Genomic DNA, 14,705 nt, shown 5'->3' with positions numbered 1-14,705 from the left:
GGCTGCCCTGGTCCGAGATGGTGCTACACCCCACGAAGAGGTCTGTCCTGCAACCTAGGGTCGGAGGCTGCTCCTGCGGCCGCCACAGGGCCTGGGCCGCCGGCTCCTTACAGCCCCACGCGGCGGGCTCGCCTGCAGCCCCCACCGGCTTGAACAATAGGGCCCCAAACCGGGCAGGGAGAAGCCTGGGGAGTAGGTGCTGTGTTGCTCCGCCGCCGTTTCTTAAGTCCTCCCGACCACCGCCATCACGCTGCCACTCCGCTCAACCTCCTCCTCCTCTTCCCTTAGTCGGATGGAAACCCTGGGTGTGATGTCAGTCCTGCGCCCTGGGACAGAGCGGGGAGGAGGAGGAGCAACAGCCGGGAGGGGACAGCGCCGCCGGGCTATGGCGGCAGGAAGGGCCGCTTGGAGGGGGTGGCGGAGCCAAAGCGGCCTCCTTGCCGCGCCGGATGCTGCCGGGGCCGGGGGCAGCAGGGGGCTGGTGCCGCTCCTGATGCCCGCTGCAGCTCCTGCGTGAGGGGGCAGGGCGCGGCCTGGCCTGAGGGGCGCCCATGACCTGCGCAGCGTGGCAGGGAACCTGGCCTAGGCCACACATTACTGTTTAGTGTGGTGTGGGTGGTTTTTTTGTTTCAGGTTTTTCCTGTCTAAAATCAGAGCCCCCTAACAAACACATATGCATTTCTTACTCTTCCTACGCGGTTACAAGTGGCATTAGGGCATATTTAGGAAGTCCTGGCATGCAGCTGCACAGAGGACACTTGCCTCCATGAGGAAGGCGTCCCCCAGCTGGAGGCAGAGCACTCCTTTCTTCCTCTTGATATCTAACTCGAGTTGTTTAGAACTGATTAATGTTTGTTTAAGGTGGCTCATGTTCAGAAAAAAAAAAAAATCATGTAAATCGTGCTACTGCTGGAGTCTACATGTTCCCAGAGTTCCCAGAGTGGCAAAAGAAAGTAGTGGCTGCTGAGTGAAAGACTGCGCTCTGAGCAACACAATTACACAGCCAAATGTGTTGTAAAGAGAAAGCGATTTACCCGCTTTCTCCTCTTTGAATTCCTGCATATGCAGTTACACTCCATCATGCTAGGGAGGACTGTGGGGTCATTACTGACCAGGATGTGGTACCAGACTTTGAATTTTCTTCAGCACCCTGCAAGAATAAAAGAGATTGAGATTAACATGAAAACACAGTTTGCTCATGAAGGAAGGAAAGGCTTGAAAGAAGGGAGTCATTGTGTGGGTATACCAAAGCAAGGTGGCTACAGTAGCTGTCAAATCAGTTCATACTTGAAGAGTTGTGTTGGCCAGGAGCCAGCATCTGAGCCACAGTCAGTCAGCTAGAGATGTTGGCCTAGGGTTGATCTCATGGCTGCCCCCCCGCCAGGGTAAGCAAAGCTGGGCAGCCAAGGCACCTGCCACCCCCTCAGCAGGGCTGCAGGGGTTTCCTGCAGCTGCTTCTTCAGCCCACCAAGTGTTGGGATCAGCTGTTACACACAGCAACTCTATCTCCATTTTGGAACCAGACTGAAGCAGCAGAGGCTAGGTGAGGTGCTTCCATTAGTCCTTCTCTCAAGTACCATAGGAAAATACCTCAAAATCTCAGGAGGTAAAAACAGAGAAAATAAACGTTTTTTTCCCCCTTAGAGTTAAAAACAATGCATAAGAAGGTGTTCAGACAAGAAAACAGCTTCAAAGCCTACAAAAAATCTGTATTAGACTATGTTCCTTCCTGAAGCACTTAAGTTTGCCTAAGTCAGCTTAAGGGAGAATACTTCATTATGATATACAAAGATGCCACAAGACCAATAGACTTTAAATTCAAGAATGTCAGAATGAAAATAACTGCTTTAAATTAAATTAAAATTGAAAATTTTAATTTAAATTAAGGTAATTAACACTGAAACACTTTACCAAGGTGTACTGGGTGTGGCTGGGATGGAGTTAATTTTCTTTGTAGCAGCCCACATGGCACTGTGTTTTGGATTTGTGGCTAAAACGGTGTTGATAACACACCAGTATTTTGGGTATTGCTGAACAGTGCTTGCACAGCATCAAGGCTTTCTCTTTTTCCCACTCTGCCCCCCCCAGCAAGTAGGCTAGGGGTGGGCATGAAGGCTGGGAGGGGACACAACCTGGACAGCTGACCTGAATTGGTCAAAGGAATATTCCATGCCATATGATGTCATGCTCAGCAATAAAAACTGAGGGTGAGAGGGTTTTGGAGGAGGTAGCTATTGCTCAGAGACTGGCTGGGCATTAATCTATTTGTGGGAGGTGGTGATTGTCTTTGCATCACTTGTTTTGTGTTTTTGTTTTCTTTCATTTTCTTCTTTCCTTATTAAACTATCTTTATCTTGACCCAGAGTTTTCTTGCTTTTGTCCTTCCTATTCTCTTACTTGTCCTGCTTGGGTGGGGGATGGGTTGAGTGAGTGGCTGTGTGGTATTTAGATGTTGGATAAGGCCCCAAATCTGCAAACATTTTGAATATTTTCATGGTTTCCTGGCATTCCTCTGGAGAGTATATAGGGCAATTGCTTCATTAAGAAGGATATATTCTGCAAGATTGTCTATAGAGTAAGAAGATGTGACTATACATATATTAAGTATATTTGTAATAGCTTATTTTGGCTATCAAAAGTAACAATAGCTGTGGAAAATATGACAGAATTAGCATAAATTAATACTTGGAGCATGTGCTAGGGACACTTACTAGCAGTACTATCAAGATTATAACATCACCTGTTGTGGCATATGCTTCCTTTTGCAGATACACAGTACCTCTACAGTTACATCCAACCCAGCATATCAGATGTCTATGGAGAACTGCTGTATAGTTTCTAGAAGGCTCTGGAATGCATGATGCTACTTTAGATTACTAAGAGTAATAATGCATGTACTTGCACCGACTACAAACACCCCTTTGCCAGTAAGGCTGTCACGAACGCAGGTTTGTGAATCCTGCAGATTATGTTAATTTATTGTGAATGAGTGACTTTACACAGTTTGATTTAGTAGCAGTTTAGAATTTACTTGTAGCAAATCGCAGGATTTGATTGTAATGTTTTAATAGCACTCAGTCATCGGTGATTAACAAAGTGATTAGACAAAACTGATCAAAACAGTGACTTAGTTATAGATTCAAAGATGGCAAGGTTCACTCTATTACTACATGGAAGTGCATAAAAGGAAAATTAAGTTACACTGAGTTGGAATGATTCACAGAGAGATTGTGTATGCAGGGGATAAGGAGGACCCTCCCGTTGAGTCACGAGGTTCAGAATAGACCCCCTTGCTTTCTAAACTCCTTCTCAGAGAGGAGTCTGGGTGCGGCTGGGCCCACTCTTAGTCTCAGACTTGGTCAACGGTTTATGTGAGTAAGGGTAAGGCAGCAGTATAAGACTCACTTTGAAATTAAATCGTACATCTACAGACTACTTAAACTGATTCACACATGCATACACACAAACATGGATACGTATATAAAAACGGTATACCTGTTAAAAATTCCCCTCGAGTTCAGTGAAATACTCATGTCTAATGCCTTGGCATTTCTCAACGGGCGAGGGTTGAGCCTCGAGGAGTGAACGTTTTCAGCCCAAGCTCCACTGTCAATCTTCGGCAGTGGATTTCTGGTTGTAGCAAACTTTCAGAGTTTGCTGGTTCTGAGAGGCATTTCGATCAGAGGGAGATGCTGGTGCAGCCCACAGCAGTCCAGGAGAGCTCAAAGGGCCTCACTTAGGACTGCTGTTTATAGGATTGTGAGATGATTGGCTTTAGTCACCAGTAAATTTCCATCCAAGCCACAATTTGGGTCTGTAGTTGCTGGAATTCCAGTAACGATGATACCGCTCTGTTCCAAGGCTGTCAGGGGTAGCTGTTTGTTCTCGCTCCCCTTATTAGCCATAATAGGGAGATTTTGATAAGGACAGGGCCGCTCTCTGCTTCAACCATGTAGGAGTTTCTGGTACAATTAAGGGGCGCTTAACTAACTCGCTACAGAAAAGCCGCGGCCTGGAATTCCTGAGGTCGTAAAGCGGTGTAAGAGAAAGAGGAATAAGGGGGGGGATGCACCACCACAAAGGCATTACATGTTATCTTCACTATAATCTGTTACTATTGGGTAATTTGCTAAAAAATTTTTTTTTTTTTTTCCAGGTCTTCTACACCAGTAGTTTCCACATACAAATTAATATGGTTAAACCTACCTCTTTTCCAATGAGGATTAATCCTTAGCTTGTTTGTAAAGTTTCATGGTTTACTTAGAGCTGTGAGGTGTGTCTGCTTTCTGTCTGTAGCAGAGATGCTAGCCTGTGTCCACTAAAAAGAAATTGCTTCTTGAACACAGCACTTAAAAATACTAGCCGCCCTTTTTAACCCAGGAGATACTCTCCAGTCCCTAAGACTTCTAAACGTGTCTCAAAGCGCAGTTCCCCCAGGAAGTACCTGCACTTGCCCTTTTGTTTGTGTTCAAAGAAATGAAGGTGCTTTGTTTACATTTGCCAACCTCACCTGCAATCACTGCCAATACTAGACAAGCTTAAGATTTAAGCAGAATAAAGTTCTGTTTCAGCAGGACATGAAGTTAAAGTCCTAATTACAAAATTTGGGAGAAATCTACATTTTATGTTATATTCCACTTAATCTTCTTAGCTTCTTAAGTTTCCCTCACCTGAGCCACTTCAGTTCTGGCAGCCTGGTCTACCTGTTTGTTATTTCAGTGTTCTCCAGTGGCACGGCTTTTGAGCATGTGAGCATCTATATGATGGACCTTTAAAGCAATGTTTTCTATCTGGGCAGTGATATCTTGCCCAGATGGGTTTGCCTCTGTGCTGCCAGTTGCTCTGCTTCCATTGCTGTAGCCACCCCCACAGGGCATTTGCCACCATCCATGAGTCAGTATAGAGATAAAGGACTGGCCACTGGCAATCTCTAGGGTCAACTAGATGGCTTTCACTTCTGCAAACTGGCTCAATTTGCATTCCCAGTGTAGTGGTTATGGCTGGGACAGAGTTAAATTTCTTCATGGTAGCTTGTATGGGGCTATGTTTTGGATTTGTGATCAAAACAGTGTTGATACACATATGTTTTAGTTATTGCTGAGCAGTGCTTACACAGAGTCAAGGCCTTTTCTGCTCCTCGCGCTGTTCCCACAGCAAGTAGGCTGGGGGGCACAAGAAGTTGGGAGGGGACACAGCTGGGACAGCTGACCCCAACTGACCAAAGGGATAGTCCACACCATATGACGTCGTGCTCAGCAATAAAAAGCGCGGAGGGGGGGAACGTTTGGAGTGATGGCATTTGTCTTCCCAAGTAACCGTTACATGTGATGGAGCCCTGCTTTCCTGGAGATGGCTGAACACCTGCCTGCCCATGGGAAGCAGTGAATGAATTCCTTGTTTTGCTTTTCTTGCACACACAGCTTTTGCTTTCCCTATTAAACTGCCTTTATCTCAACTCACCAGTTTTCTCACTTTTACCCTTCCTATTCTCTCCCCCATCCCACTGTGGGGGGAGTGAGCGAGTGGCTGTGTGGTGCTTAGCTGCCAGCTGGGGTTAAATCACACCACCCTTACATTAAACTGAGATATATACATATTTTGTAAGTGATTATTTACAAGTTAAAATGAAACTTCAATTGGTACAAGTGTGTGCATACATTTACTTTAATTAACTACATTGGTTTAATTGAATTGAATGATAAACTAATAATTGGGCAATTATGATTTCAGGCTGTCCTTAAACCTGATATGTAGTGCAATAAACTAAATCCTTTTTACAAACTATTGCCTTGTCTGGACAGAGTATCTGTACATGATTGGAACATCTGAACAATGACACTGAATTAGTGCAGTGGCTGAAGGTTTTGCTGAACAGGTTAAAGAAATAATTAAAACATTGGCAATTAAATGGTTATAATGAGGTTTCAAAGTTAAAATCCATCAAGACAGTTGAGAAAAGTTCACACTTCTCTTTGTTTCTTCTGTTTTGTTTGGTCTGCCTTTAAATTGCTCTTGGCTTGCTGGAAGCATGAATTCTCTCTAAAAGTCTCTTGCCTGCTTTATAAATATGGCGTTTCTGTTAATATAACCTTCTCAACGTTTAGCTATGGAAAGTGTAAAGTGAGAGTGAAGTGTGGTGTTGTTTTTTTTTTCTCTAGGCAGTAATGCTTGATATTTTTAAGATGAAGGCAAACCTATAACTACAGTAGACTGCTTCAGACTATATTTTGGAGTAGGGGAAAAATTAATTCCTGAAGGCTTACTCAATCACAATAGGCACTTACATGGCTGAAGGTAAAAGCAATAAATTTAGCATCCAGGGCTAAAAAAGAAATTTATAGCCATGATCCTATAAGCAGTAAATTGTCTTTATATGAAGAAGTGTCAGATGATAGTTTTAAACATTACTATTTTCTCATTAAGTATACTTCTTGATTTAATTAAAATCTTATACTTTTTACTGTGTTTTTTTAAATTGCACTAATACTGTTGTGATGGGTTGACCCTGGCTGGATGCCAAGTGCCCACCAAAGCTGCTCTATCACTCCCCTTCTCAACTGGACAGGGGAGAGAAAATATAACGAAAAAGCTCGTGGGTCGAGATAAGGACAGGGAGATCACTCAGCAATTACTGTCACGGGCAAAACAGACTCGACATGGGGAAAATCAGTTTAATTTATTGCCAATCAAATCTGAGTAGGGTAATGAGAAAATAAAAACCAAATCTTAAAAACACCTTCCCCCCACCCCTCCCTTCTTCCCGGGCTCAACTTCACTCCCCATTTCTCTCTACCTCCTCCCCCCGAGCGGCGCAGGGGGACGGGGAATGGGGGTTGTAGTCAGTTCATCACACGTCTCTGCAGCTCCTTCCTCCTCAGGGGAGGACTCCTCACACTCCTCCCTTGCTCCAGCGTGGGGTCCCTCCCACGGCAGACAGTCCTCCATGAACTTCTCCAACATGGGTCCTTCCCATGGGCTGCAGTCCTTCACGAACTGCTCCAGCGTGGGTCCCTTCCACGGGATGCAGCCCTTCAGGAGCAGACTGCTCCCATGTGGGTCCCCCATGGGGTCACAGGTCCTGCCAGGAGCCTGCTCCAGTGTGGGCTCCTCTCTCTCCACGGGGCCACAGGTCCTGCCAGGAGCCTGCTCCAGCGTGGGCTTCCCATGGGGTCACAGCCTCCTTCGGGCACATCCCCCTGCTCCCCTGTGGGCCTCCATGGGCTGCAGGGGGACAGCTGCCTCACCATGGGCTGCACCAGGGGCTGCAGGGGAATCTCTGCTCCGCACCTGGAGCACCTCCTCCCCCTCCTTCTGCACTGACCTTGGTGTCTGCAGAGTCGTTCCTCTCACATATTCTCAGTCCTATCTCCAGCTGCAGTTTGTGTCCCTGGTTGGTTTTTTTCCCCCCCCTTCTTAAATATGATATCCCAGAGGCACTACCACCGTCGCTGATGGGCTTGGCCTGGGCCAGTAGCGGGTCCGTCTTGTAGCCGGCTGGCACTGGCTCTATCGGACATAGGGGAAGCTTCTAGCAGCTTCTCACAGAAGCCACCCCTGTAGCTCCCCCACTACCAAAACCTCGCCACGCAAACACAATACACGTACACATATCTATTTTAAATAGCCTATGAAAGAATTATTAAAGAAATACCTTATTAAGGGGAAGATGATTTTTCCACGCAGTCAGGTTTAGAATTCTTGTTGTTTAGTTCTGTTTTGGAATTGGATAATGAGAGAAATAGACTGTTTTCCCTTAATTGCCTCTGATGTCCTCATTCTGTGATGATATTGCCAGTCAAGTTTCTTTTTAGTTTTGATGTGTCTGGAAAAGGAAAGACATTTTCTGATATGAATAGAATGTATATGGTTTCTGGTTTATGTTGAATTTATTTATTTTTGGCCTATGCTTTCAATTCTTCCCACTCTTTTCTAGGATCATGGATAATTGTGCTCATAAAGGAGCAATTAAAGCTTTTACTGTAATTCATAACAATTGTATTCTTAGTCCACGTCTGTATTAGGAACCTGGTAAATTAAGGTCTATGACTTTTATATCTAAAAAAGCCAAGAGGCTTTAACAGCAGAGAGAGTTCTTGCTCTTTTAATTTGGAAATTGAGTAAAACCTTTTCTCCTTCAGGACAGGTTGTGCTTTCTTGTGATGTTTATTAAGTGCTTAAGTTATCCAGAAAAAAGTATATGGGTTCAGTAACAGCATCTAAGACAAGATACAGCTTATTTTGATTCTTACCTACACATTTGCAAATCGGTATCTTATTTCAAAACAGCACTTTGGTTTTAAAATCAATCAAGCTTTGAATGTTGTTCAGAAAAAGTTATTTTTTTTTATCCCCTTATCCTGCCTGGAGCAGGCTCCTGGCAGGACCTGTGACCTCGCGGGGGACCCACGCTGGAGCAGTCTGCTCCTGAAGGACTGCACCCCGTGGAAGGGACCCACGCTGGAGCAGTTTGTGGAGGACTGTCTCCCGTGGGAGGGACCCCATGCTGGAGCAGGGGAAGAGTGTGAGGACGAAGGAGCAGCAGAGACCACATGTGAAGAACTGACCACAACCCCCATTCCCCGTCCCCCTGCACCGCTCGGGGGGAGGAGGTAGAGAAAATTGGGAGTGAAGCTGAGCCTGGGAAGAAGGGAGGGGTGGGGGGAAGGTGTTTTTAAGATTTGGTTTTATTTCTCATTATCCTACTCTGATTTGACTGGTAATAAATTAAATATTTTCTCTCCCCTGTCCAGCTGAGAAGGGGAGTGATAGAGCGGCTTTGGTGGGCACCTGGCGTCCAGCCAGGGTCAACCCACCACAGCTCTCCTGATTATGGTGCATGTTTTGCATCCATGAAATACCTATTCAGTGGCTTCAGTAGTCAGGTGCACCCCTCAGTCTCAAGCCCATCTGTATGTTGCATCTCTCCCTAGATGTCCCAATGTTGCGTGGGCCCACCGAGCTATGAATGGCTCACACTTACATTCCGAGTCCAGATCCACCTGAGCCATTTCAATTCTAGCAGCCTGGTTGACCTGCTCATTGTTTCAATGTTCTTTGGTGGCACAGCTCTTGGGCATGTGAGCATCTACATGATGTACCTTTACAGCAATGTTGGGCAGCAATGTCTTGCCACAGTGCAGCAGCCCAGATGGGTTTGCCTCTGTGCTGCCAGTTGCTCTGCTTCCACTGCTGTAGCCACCCCCCACAGGGCATTTGCCACCATCCATGAATCAATATAGAGTACTGGCCACTTTTCTTGTTCAGCAATATCTAGGGCCAACTAGATGGCTTTCACTCCTGCAAACTGACTCGATTCTCCTTTTCCTTTGATAGTTTCTTTGACTTACCATGTGGGACTCCACACAGCAGCTTTCCATCTCCGATGCTTTCCCACAATACCACAGGACCCATAAGTAAAGAGATTGTATTGCTTCTCATTTTCTGGTAATTTATTATACAGTGGGGCTTCTTGGGCATGAGTCAACTTCAGCGATGCTCCAAAATCTCCGCCTTCTGGCCAGTCCATGATCTCTTCCAAGATTCCTGGGCAGCTGGGGTTTCCCATTTGAGCCTGTTGCAAGATCAGTGCTACCCACTTACTCCATGTAGTGTCAGTTGCATAATGTGTAGACCCTTCCTTTGGACATAGAATCATAGAATAGTTTGGGTTGGAAGGGACCTTTAAAGGTCATCTAGCCCAACGCCCCTGCAGTGAGCAGGGACAGCTTTAACCACATCAGGTTGCTCAGAGCCCCAGCCAACCTGACCTTGAATGTTTTCAGGGATGGGACATCTACCACCTCTCTGCGCAACCTGTTCCAGTGTTTCACCATGCTCATCATAAAAAATGTCTTCCTTATATCTAGTCTAAATCTACCCTCTTTTAGTTTAAAACCATTACCCCTTGTCCTATCGCAACAGGCCCTGCTAAAAAGTCTGTCTCCATCTTTCTTACAAGCCCCCTTTAAGTACTGAAAGGCTGCAATAAGGTCTCCCTGCAGCCTTTTCTTCTCCAGGCTTAACAACTCCAACTCTCTCAGCTTTTCTTCACAGGAGAGATGTTCCATCCCTCTGACCATTTTTTTTGGCCTTCTCTGGACCCACTCCAACAGGTCCATGTCTTTCTTGTCTTGGGGACACCAGAGCTGGACGCAGTACTCCAGGTGGGTCTCACCAGAGCAGAGGGGCAGAATCACCTCCCTCGACCTGCTGGCCACGCTGCTTTTTATTGCAGCCCGGGATTCAGTTGGCTTTCTGGGCTGCGAGTGCACATTGCGGCTCATGTCCAGCTTTTCATCCACCAGCACCCCCAAGTCCTTCTCCACAGGGCTGCTCTCAATCCCTTCATCTCCCAGCCTGTATTGATATCAGGGGTTGCCCCGACCCAGGTGCAGGACCTTGCATTTGACCTTGTTGAACCTCATGAGGTTCACATAGGCCCACTTCTCAAGCCTGTCCAGGTCCCTCTGGATGGCATCCCGTCCCTCAGGCATGTCAACTGCACCACTCAGCTTGGTGTCATCTGCAAACTTGCTGAGGGTGCACTCGATCCCACTATGTCATTGATGAAGATATTAAACAGGACTGGTCCCAGTACGGACCCCTGAGGGACACCACTTGTCACTGATCTCCATCTGGACATCGAGCCATTGACCCCTACTCTCTGGATGTGACCATCCAACCAGTTCCTCATCCACCGAACAGTCCACCCATCAAATCCATATCTCTCCAAGTTAGAGGCAAGAATGTTGTGGGGGACCATGTCAAAGGCCTTACAGAAGTCCAGATAGATGACATCCGTAGCTCTTCCCTTGTCCACTGATGCAGTCACTCCATCATAGAAGGACACTAGGTTGGTCAGGCAGGACTTGCCCTTGGTGAATCCGTGCTGGCTGTCTCAAATCACCTCCCTGTCCTCCGTGTGCTTTAGCATAGTTTCTAGGGGGACCTGTTCCATGATCTTCCCAGGCACAGAGGTGAGGCTGACAGGTCAGTAGTTCCCATGGTCCTCCTTTCTACCCTTTTTAAAAATGGGTGCAATGTTTCCCTTTTTCCAGTCACCTAACTGCCATGACTTTTCAAATATCATGGAGAGTGGCTTGGCAACTACATCAGCCAGTTCCCTCCGGACTCTGGGATGCATCTTGTCAGGTCCCATGGACTTATGAATGTTCAGGTTCCTCAGGTGGTCTCGAACCTGATCTTCTTTTACAGTGGGAGGGACTTTGCTCCCCCAGTCCCTGTCTTGCAGTCCATCCACTTCAAGAGGTGTGGGAAGAGAGATTGCCAGTGAAGACTGAGGCAAAATGTTGTTGAGTACCCTCAGCCTTCTCCTTGTCCACTGTTACCAGTTTGCTAGTCGTGTTCATCAGGGGGGTACACTTTCTTTGACCTTCCTTTTCTGGCTGACATACCTGTAGAAGCCCTTCTTGTTATTCCTTACATCCCTTGCCACATTCAGCTCCAGCTGCGCTTTGGCCTTCCTGACCCCATCCCTATACAACCGGGCAACATCCCTATGCTCTTCCTGGAATACCTGTCCCTGCTTCCACTGCCTGTGCATTTCCTTCTTGCCCTTTAGTTTGACCAGCAGGTCTCAACTCAGCCATGCCGGTCTCCTGCCTTCCTTTCCTGATTTCTTACACCTGGGGATCAAGAGCTCTTGCACTCTATGGAAAGCATCCTTAAAGATCTGCCAGCTCTGTTCTGCTCCCTTGTCCCTGAGGGCAGTTTCCCAGTGAGTCCTATTGACTAACTCCTTGAACAGCTGGAAGTTTGCTTTCCTAAAATTCAGGGTCCTGACTTGACTCTTCACCTGTCCCATATCCCTCCAGACTGCAAACTCCACCAGTGCATGATCACTGCAGCCCAGGCTGCCTCCAATCTTGACATCTCTGATTAGCTCACTTGCGTTGGTGACCAACCGGTCCAGTATCACATCCCCTCTAGTAGGGCTGTCTATTACCTGGCTTAAGAAGTTATCCTTGATGCACTCCAGGAGTCGCCTGGATTGCCTACAGCTCACCATGCTACTTTTCCAGTAGATTTTGGGGTTTTTGAAGTCCCCCAGCAGGATGAGAGCCTGTGAGCGCCATGCCTCCTGGAGCTGGAGTAAGAAGGCTTTGTCAATAGGCTCCCCTTGATCAGGTGGACTGTAGAACACACCAACCACAAGGTTCCCTTTGTTGCCTTGGTCTCTAATTCATACCCATAAGCTTTCAACCTGCTCATGGCTATTCTTCAGAGACACCTCTTCACACTCTATCCATTGCTTGATGTAGAGGTGTCATGATTTAACTCCAGCCAGCTACTAAGCACCACACAGCCGCTCGCTCACCCTCTCCCCGCAGTGGGATGGGGGAGAATATCAGAAGGGCAAAAGTAAGAAAACTCGTGGTTAGAGATAAGAACAGTTTAATAACTGAAACAAAATAAAGTAATAATAACAATAACGATAATAATAATAAATTGTAGTGAAAAGGAAAACAACAAAAACAAAAAAGAGGAACATAACCCAGGAAAAACAAGTGATGCAACTGCTCACCACCTGCCAACCAACACCCACCCGGTCCCCGAGCAGCGATCGCTGCTCCCCGGCCAACCCCCCCCCCAGTTTCTATACTGAGAATGACGCCATATGGTATGGAATAGCCCTTTGGGCAGTTTGGGTCAGCTGTCCTGGCTGTGCCCCCTCCCAGCTTCTTGTGCACCTGGCAGAGCATGGGAAGCTGAAAAGTCCTTGACTGGCATAAGCAGTACTGAGCAACAACTAAACCATCAGTGTGTTATCAGCGTTATTCTCATGCTAAATCCAAACCACAGCACTATGCCTGCTACTAGGAAGAAAATTAACTATCCCAGCCGAAACCAGGACAGTATCCACCCCTTATTCTATATCATCTATGTCATGCACAGGTCCTACCCCTTTCCAGTGCATTCTAATTAATCCCCGCCACTTTCCCTATCTTGATATATACACACAGATATCATTCCCTTAGTCTGTGGGCCATCCCTCTAAAATGTCCACTCAGTTCATTTAGTCCATGACTTTGGGCTCCATCTGTCATCACAGTCTTTCAGGGCAGGAGAGATGGTGCACGGTGTTGGATTGTTGCATGCTGAAGCCAGTTCTGGTTCCATCACCGCTGCACTTTGCTCAGTTTCATCAAAGTTCATATTCATTAATCTGGGCGGTTCTTACTGCAATACCATTGATATGGCATATAACAACCATAAAAGTGATGACATACAGTAGTATATAGCAATTAACATCGTACAATTCAGTTCATTGGCTATTTTCACCCAAAATCAAATCCCCTTGAGGTACACATCGGACTTGCCCATCCTTTCGCATCACCCACCAAGTGCACCCAGGTCCTCGAGCAAAAGCAATCCCACGAATGGGTTTGCCTTTGCCAGAGGGGGAAGTAACCCAGACTGTCTTCCCCAGCATATGTTTTATGTGCACTACAGGGACTTTATCCCCCTCTACAGTATGTAAAAGTTTTGATTGGGCAGGGCCAGCTCGATTGGCAGATCCCCTGGTGTTGACTAACCAGGTGGCTTTTGCTAAATGCGTATCCCAATATTTGAATGTCCCACCACCCATTGCTCTCAGGGTAGGCTTTAACAGTCCATTGTATCGCTCGATTTTCCCGGAGGCTGGTGCATGGTAAGGGATGTGATACACCCACTCAATGCCGTGCTCTTTGGCCCAGGTGTCTATGAGGTTGTTTCGGAAATGAGTCCCACTGTCTGTCTGACTCGATTTTTTCTGGGGTGCCGTGTCACCACAGGACTTGCTTTTCAAGGCCCAGGATGGTGTTCCGGGCAGTGGCATGGGGCACAGGATATGTTTCCAGCCATCCGGTGGTTGCTTCCACCATTGTAAGCACATGGCGCTTGCCTTGGCGGGTTTGTGGGAGTGTGATAGAATCAATCTGCCAGGCCTCCCCATATTTATATTTCAGCCATCATTCACTATACCCGAGGGGCTTGAACCACTTGGCTTGCTTGATTGCAGCGCATGTTTCACACTCATGAATAACCTGTGCAATACTGTCCATAGTTAAGTCCACCCCTCGATCACGAGCCCATCTATATGTTGCATCTCTTCCTTGATGGCCTGAGGCGTCATGGGCCCACCAAGCTATAAATAATTCACCCTGATGTTGCCAGTCCAGATCCACCTGAGCCACTTCAATCTTAGCAGCCTGATCCACCTGCTGGTTGTTTTGATGTTCTTCAGTGTCCCGGCTGTTGGGTATGTGAACATCTACGTGACGAACTTTTACAACCAGGTTCTCTACCCGGGCAGCAATATCTTGCCACAATGCGGCAGCCCAGATGGGTTTGCCTCTGTGCTGCCAGTTTGTCACGAATTCAGGTTTGTGAATCCTGCTGATTATGTTGATTCACTATGAATGAGTGACTTTACACAGTTTGATTTAATAAAAGTTAGAATTTACTTATAGCGAATTGCAGAATTTGATTATAGTATTTTTAATAGCACTCAATCATCAATGATTAATAAAGTGATTAGACAAAATTGATCAAACAGTGACTTAGTTACAGATTTGAAGATGGCAAGGTTCACTCTATTACTACACAGAAGCACATAAAAGAGAATTAAATCACAACAAGTTAAGATGATTCATAAAAGCATTGCGTATATATGGAATCAAGGCAAAAAGGGGGGGGAAAAG

The 14,705-nt window shown here is 46.5% G+C and overlaps 1 protein-coding gene across 1 annotated transcript in view; it reads right to left on the bottom strand.

Moving 5' to 3' along the window:
- Window positions 1-9,565, bottom strand: part of LOC142596415 (chromodomain-helicase-DNA-binding protein 1-like) — an 83,728-nt gene extending 74,163 nt beyond the window's left edge. The window contains exon 1 of the mRNA XM_075725518.1: window positions 9,348-9,565. Coding sequence (XP_075581633.1) covers window positions 9,348-9,565 — 218 coding nt within the window. The remainder of the gene's footprint in view (window positions 1-9,347) is intronic.
- Window positions 9,566-14,705: the final 5,140 nt, after the last annotated feature.

The sequence above is a fragment of the Pelecanus crispus genome, chromosome W (genome assembly GCF_030463565.1).
Source record: "Pelecanus crispus isolate bPelCri1 chromosome W, bPelCri1.pri, whole genome shotgun sequence".
NCBI classification, from domain to species: domain Eukaryota; kingdom Metazoa; phylum Chordata; class Aves; order Pelecaniformes; family Pelecanidae; genus Pelecanus; species Pelecanus crispus.
This window is presented reverse-complemented; position numbering and strand designations above follow the sequence as displayed.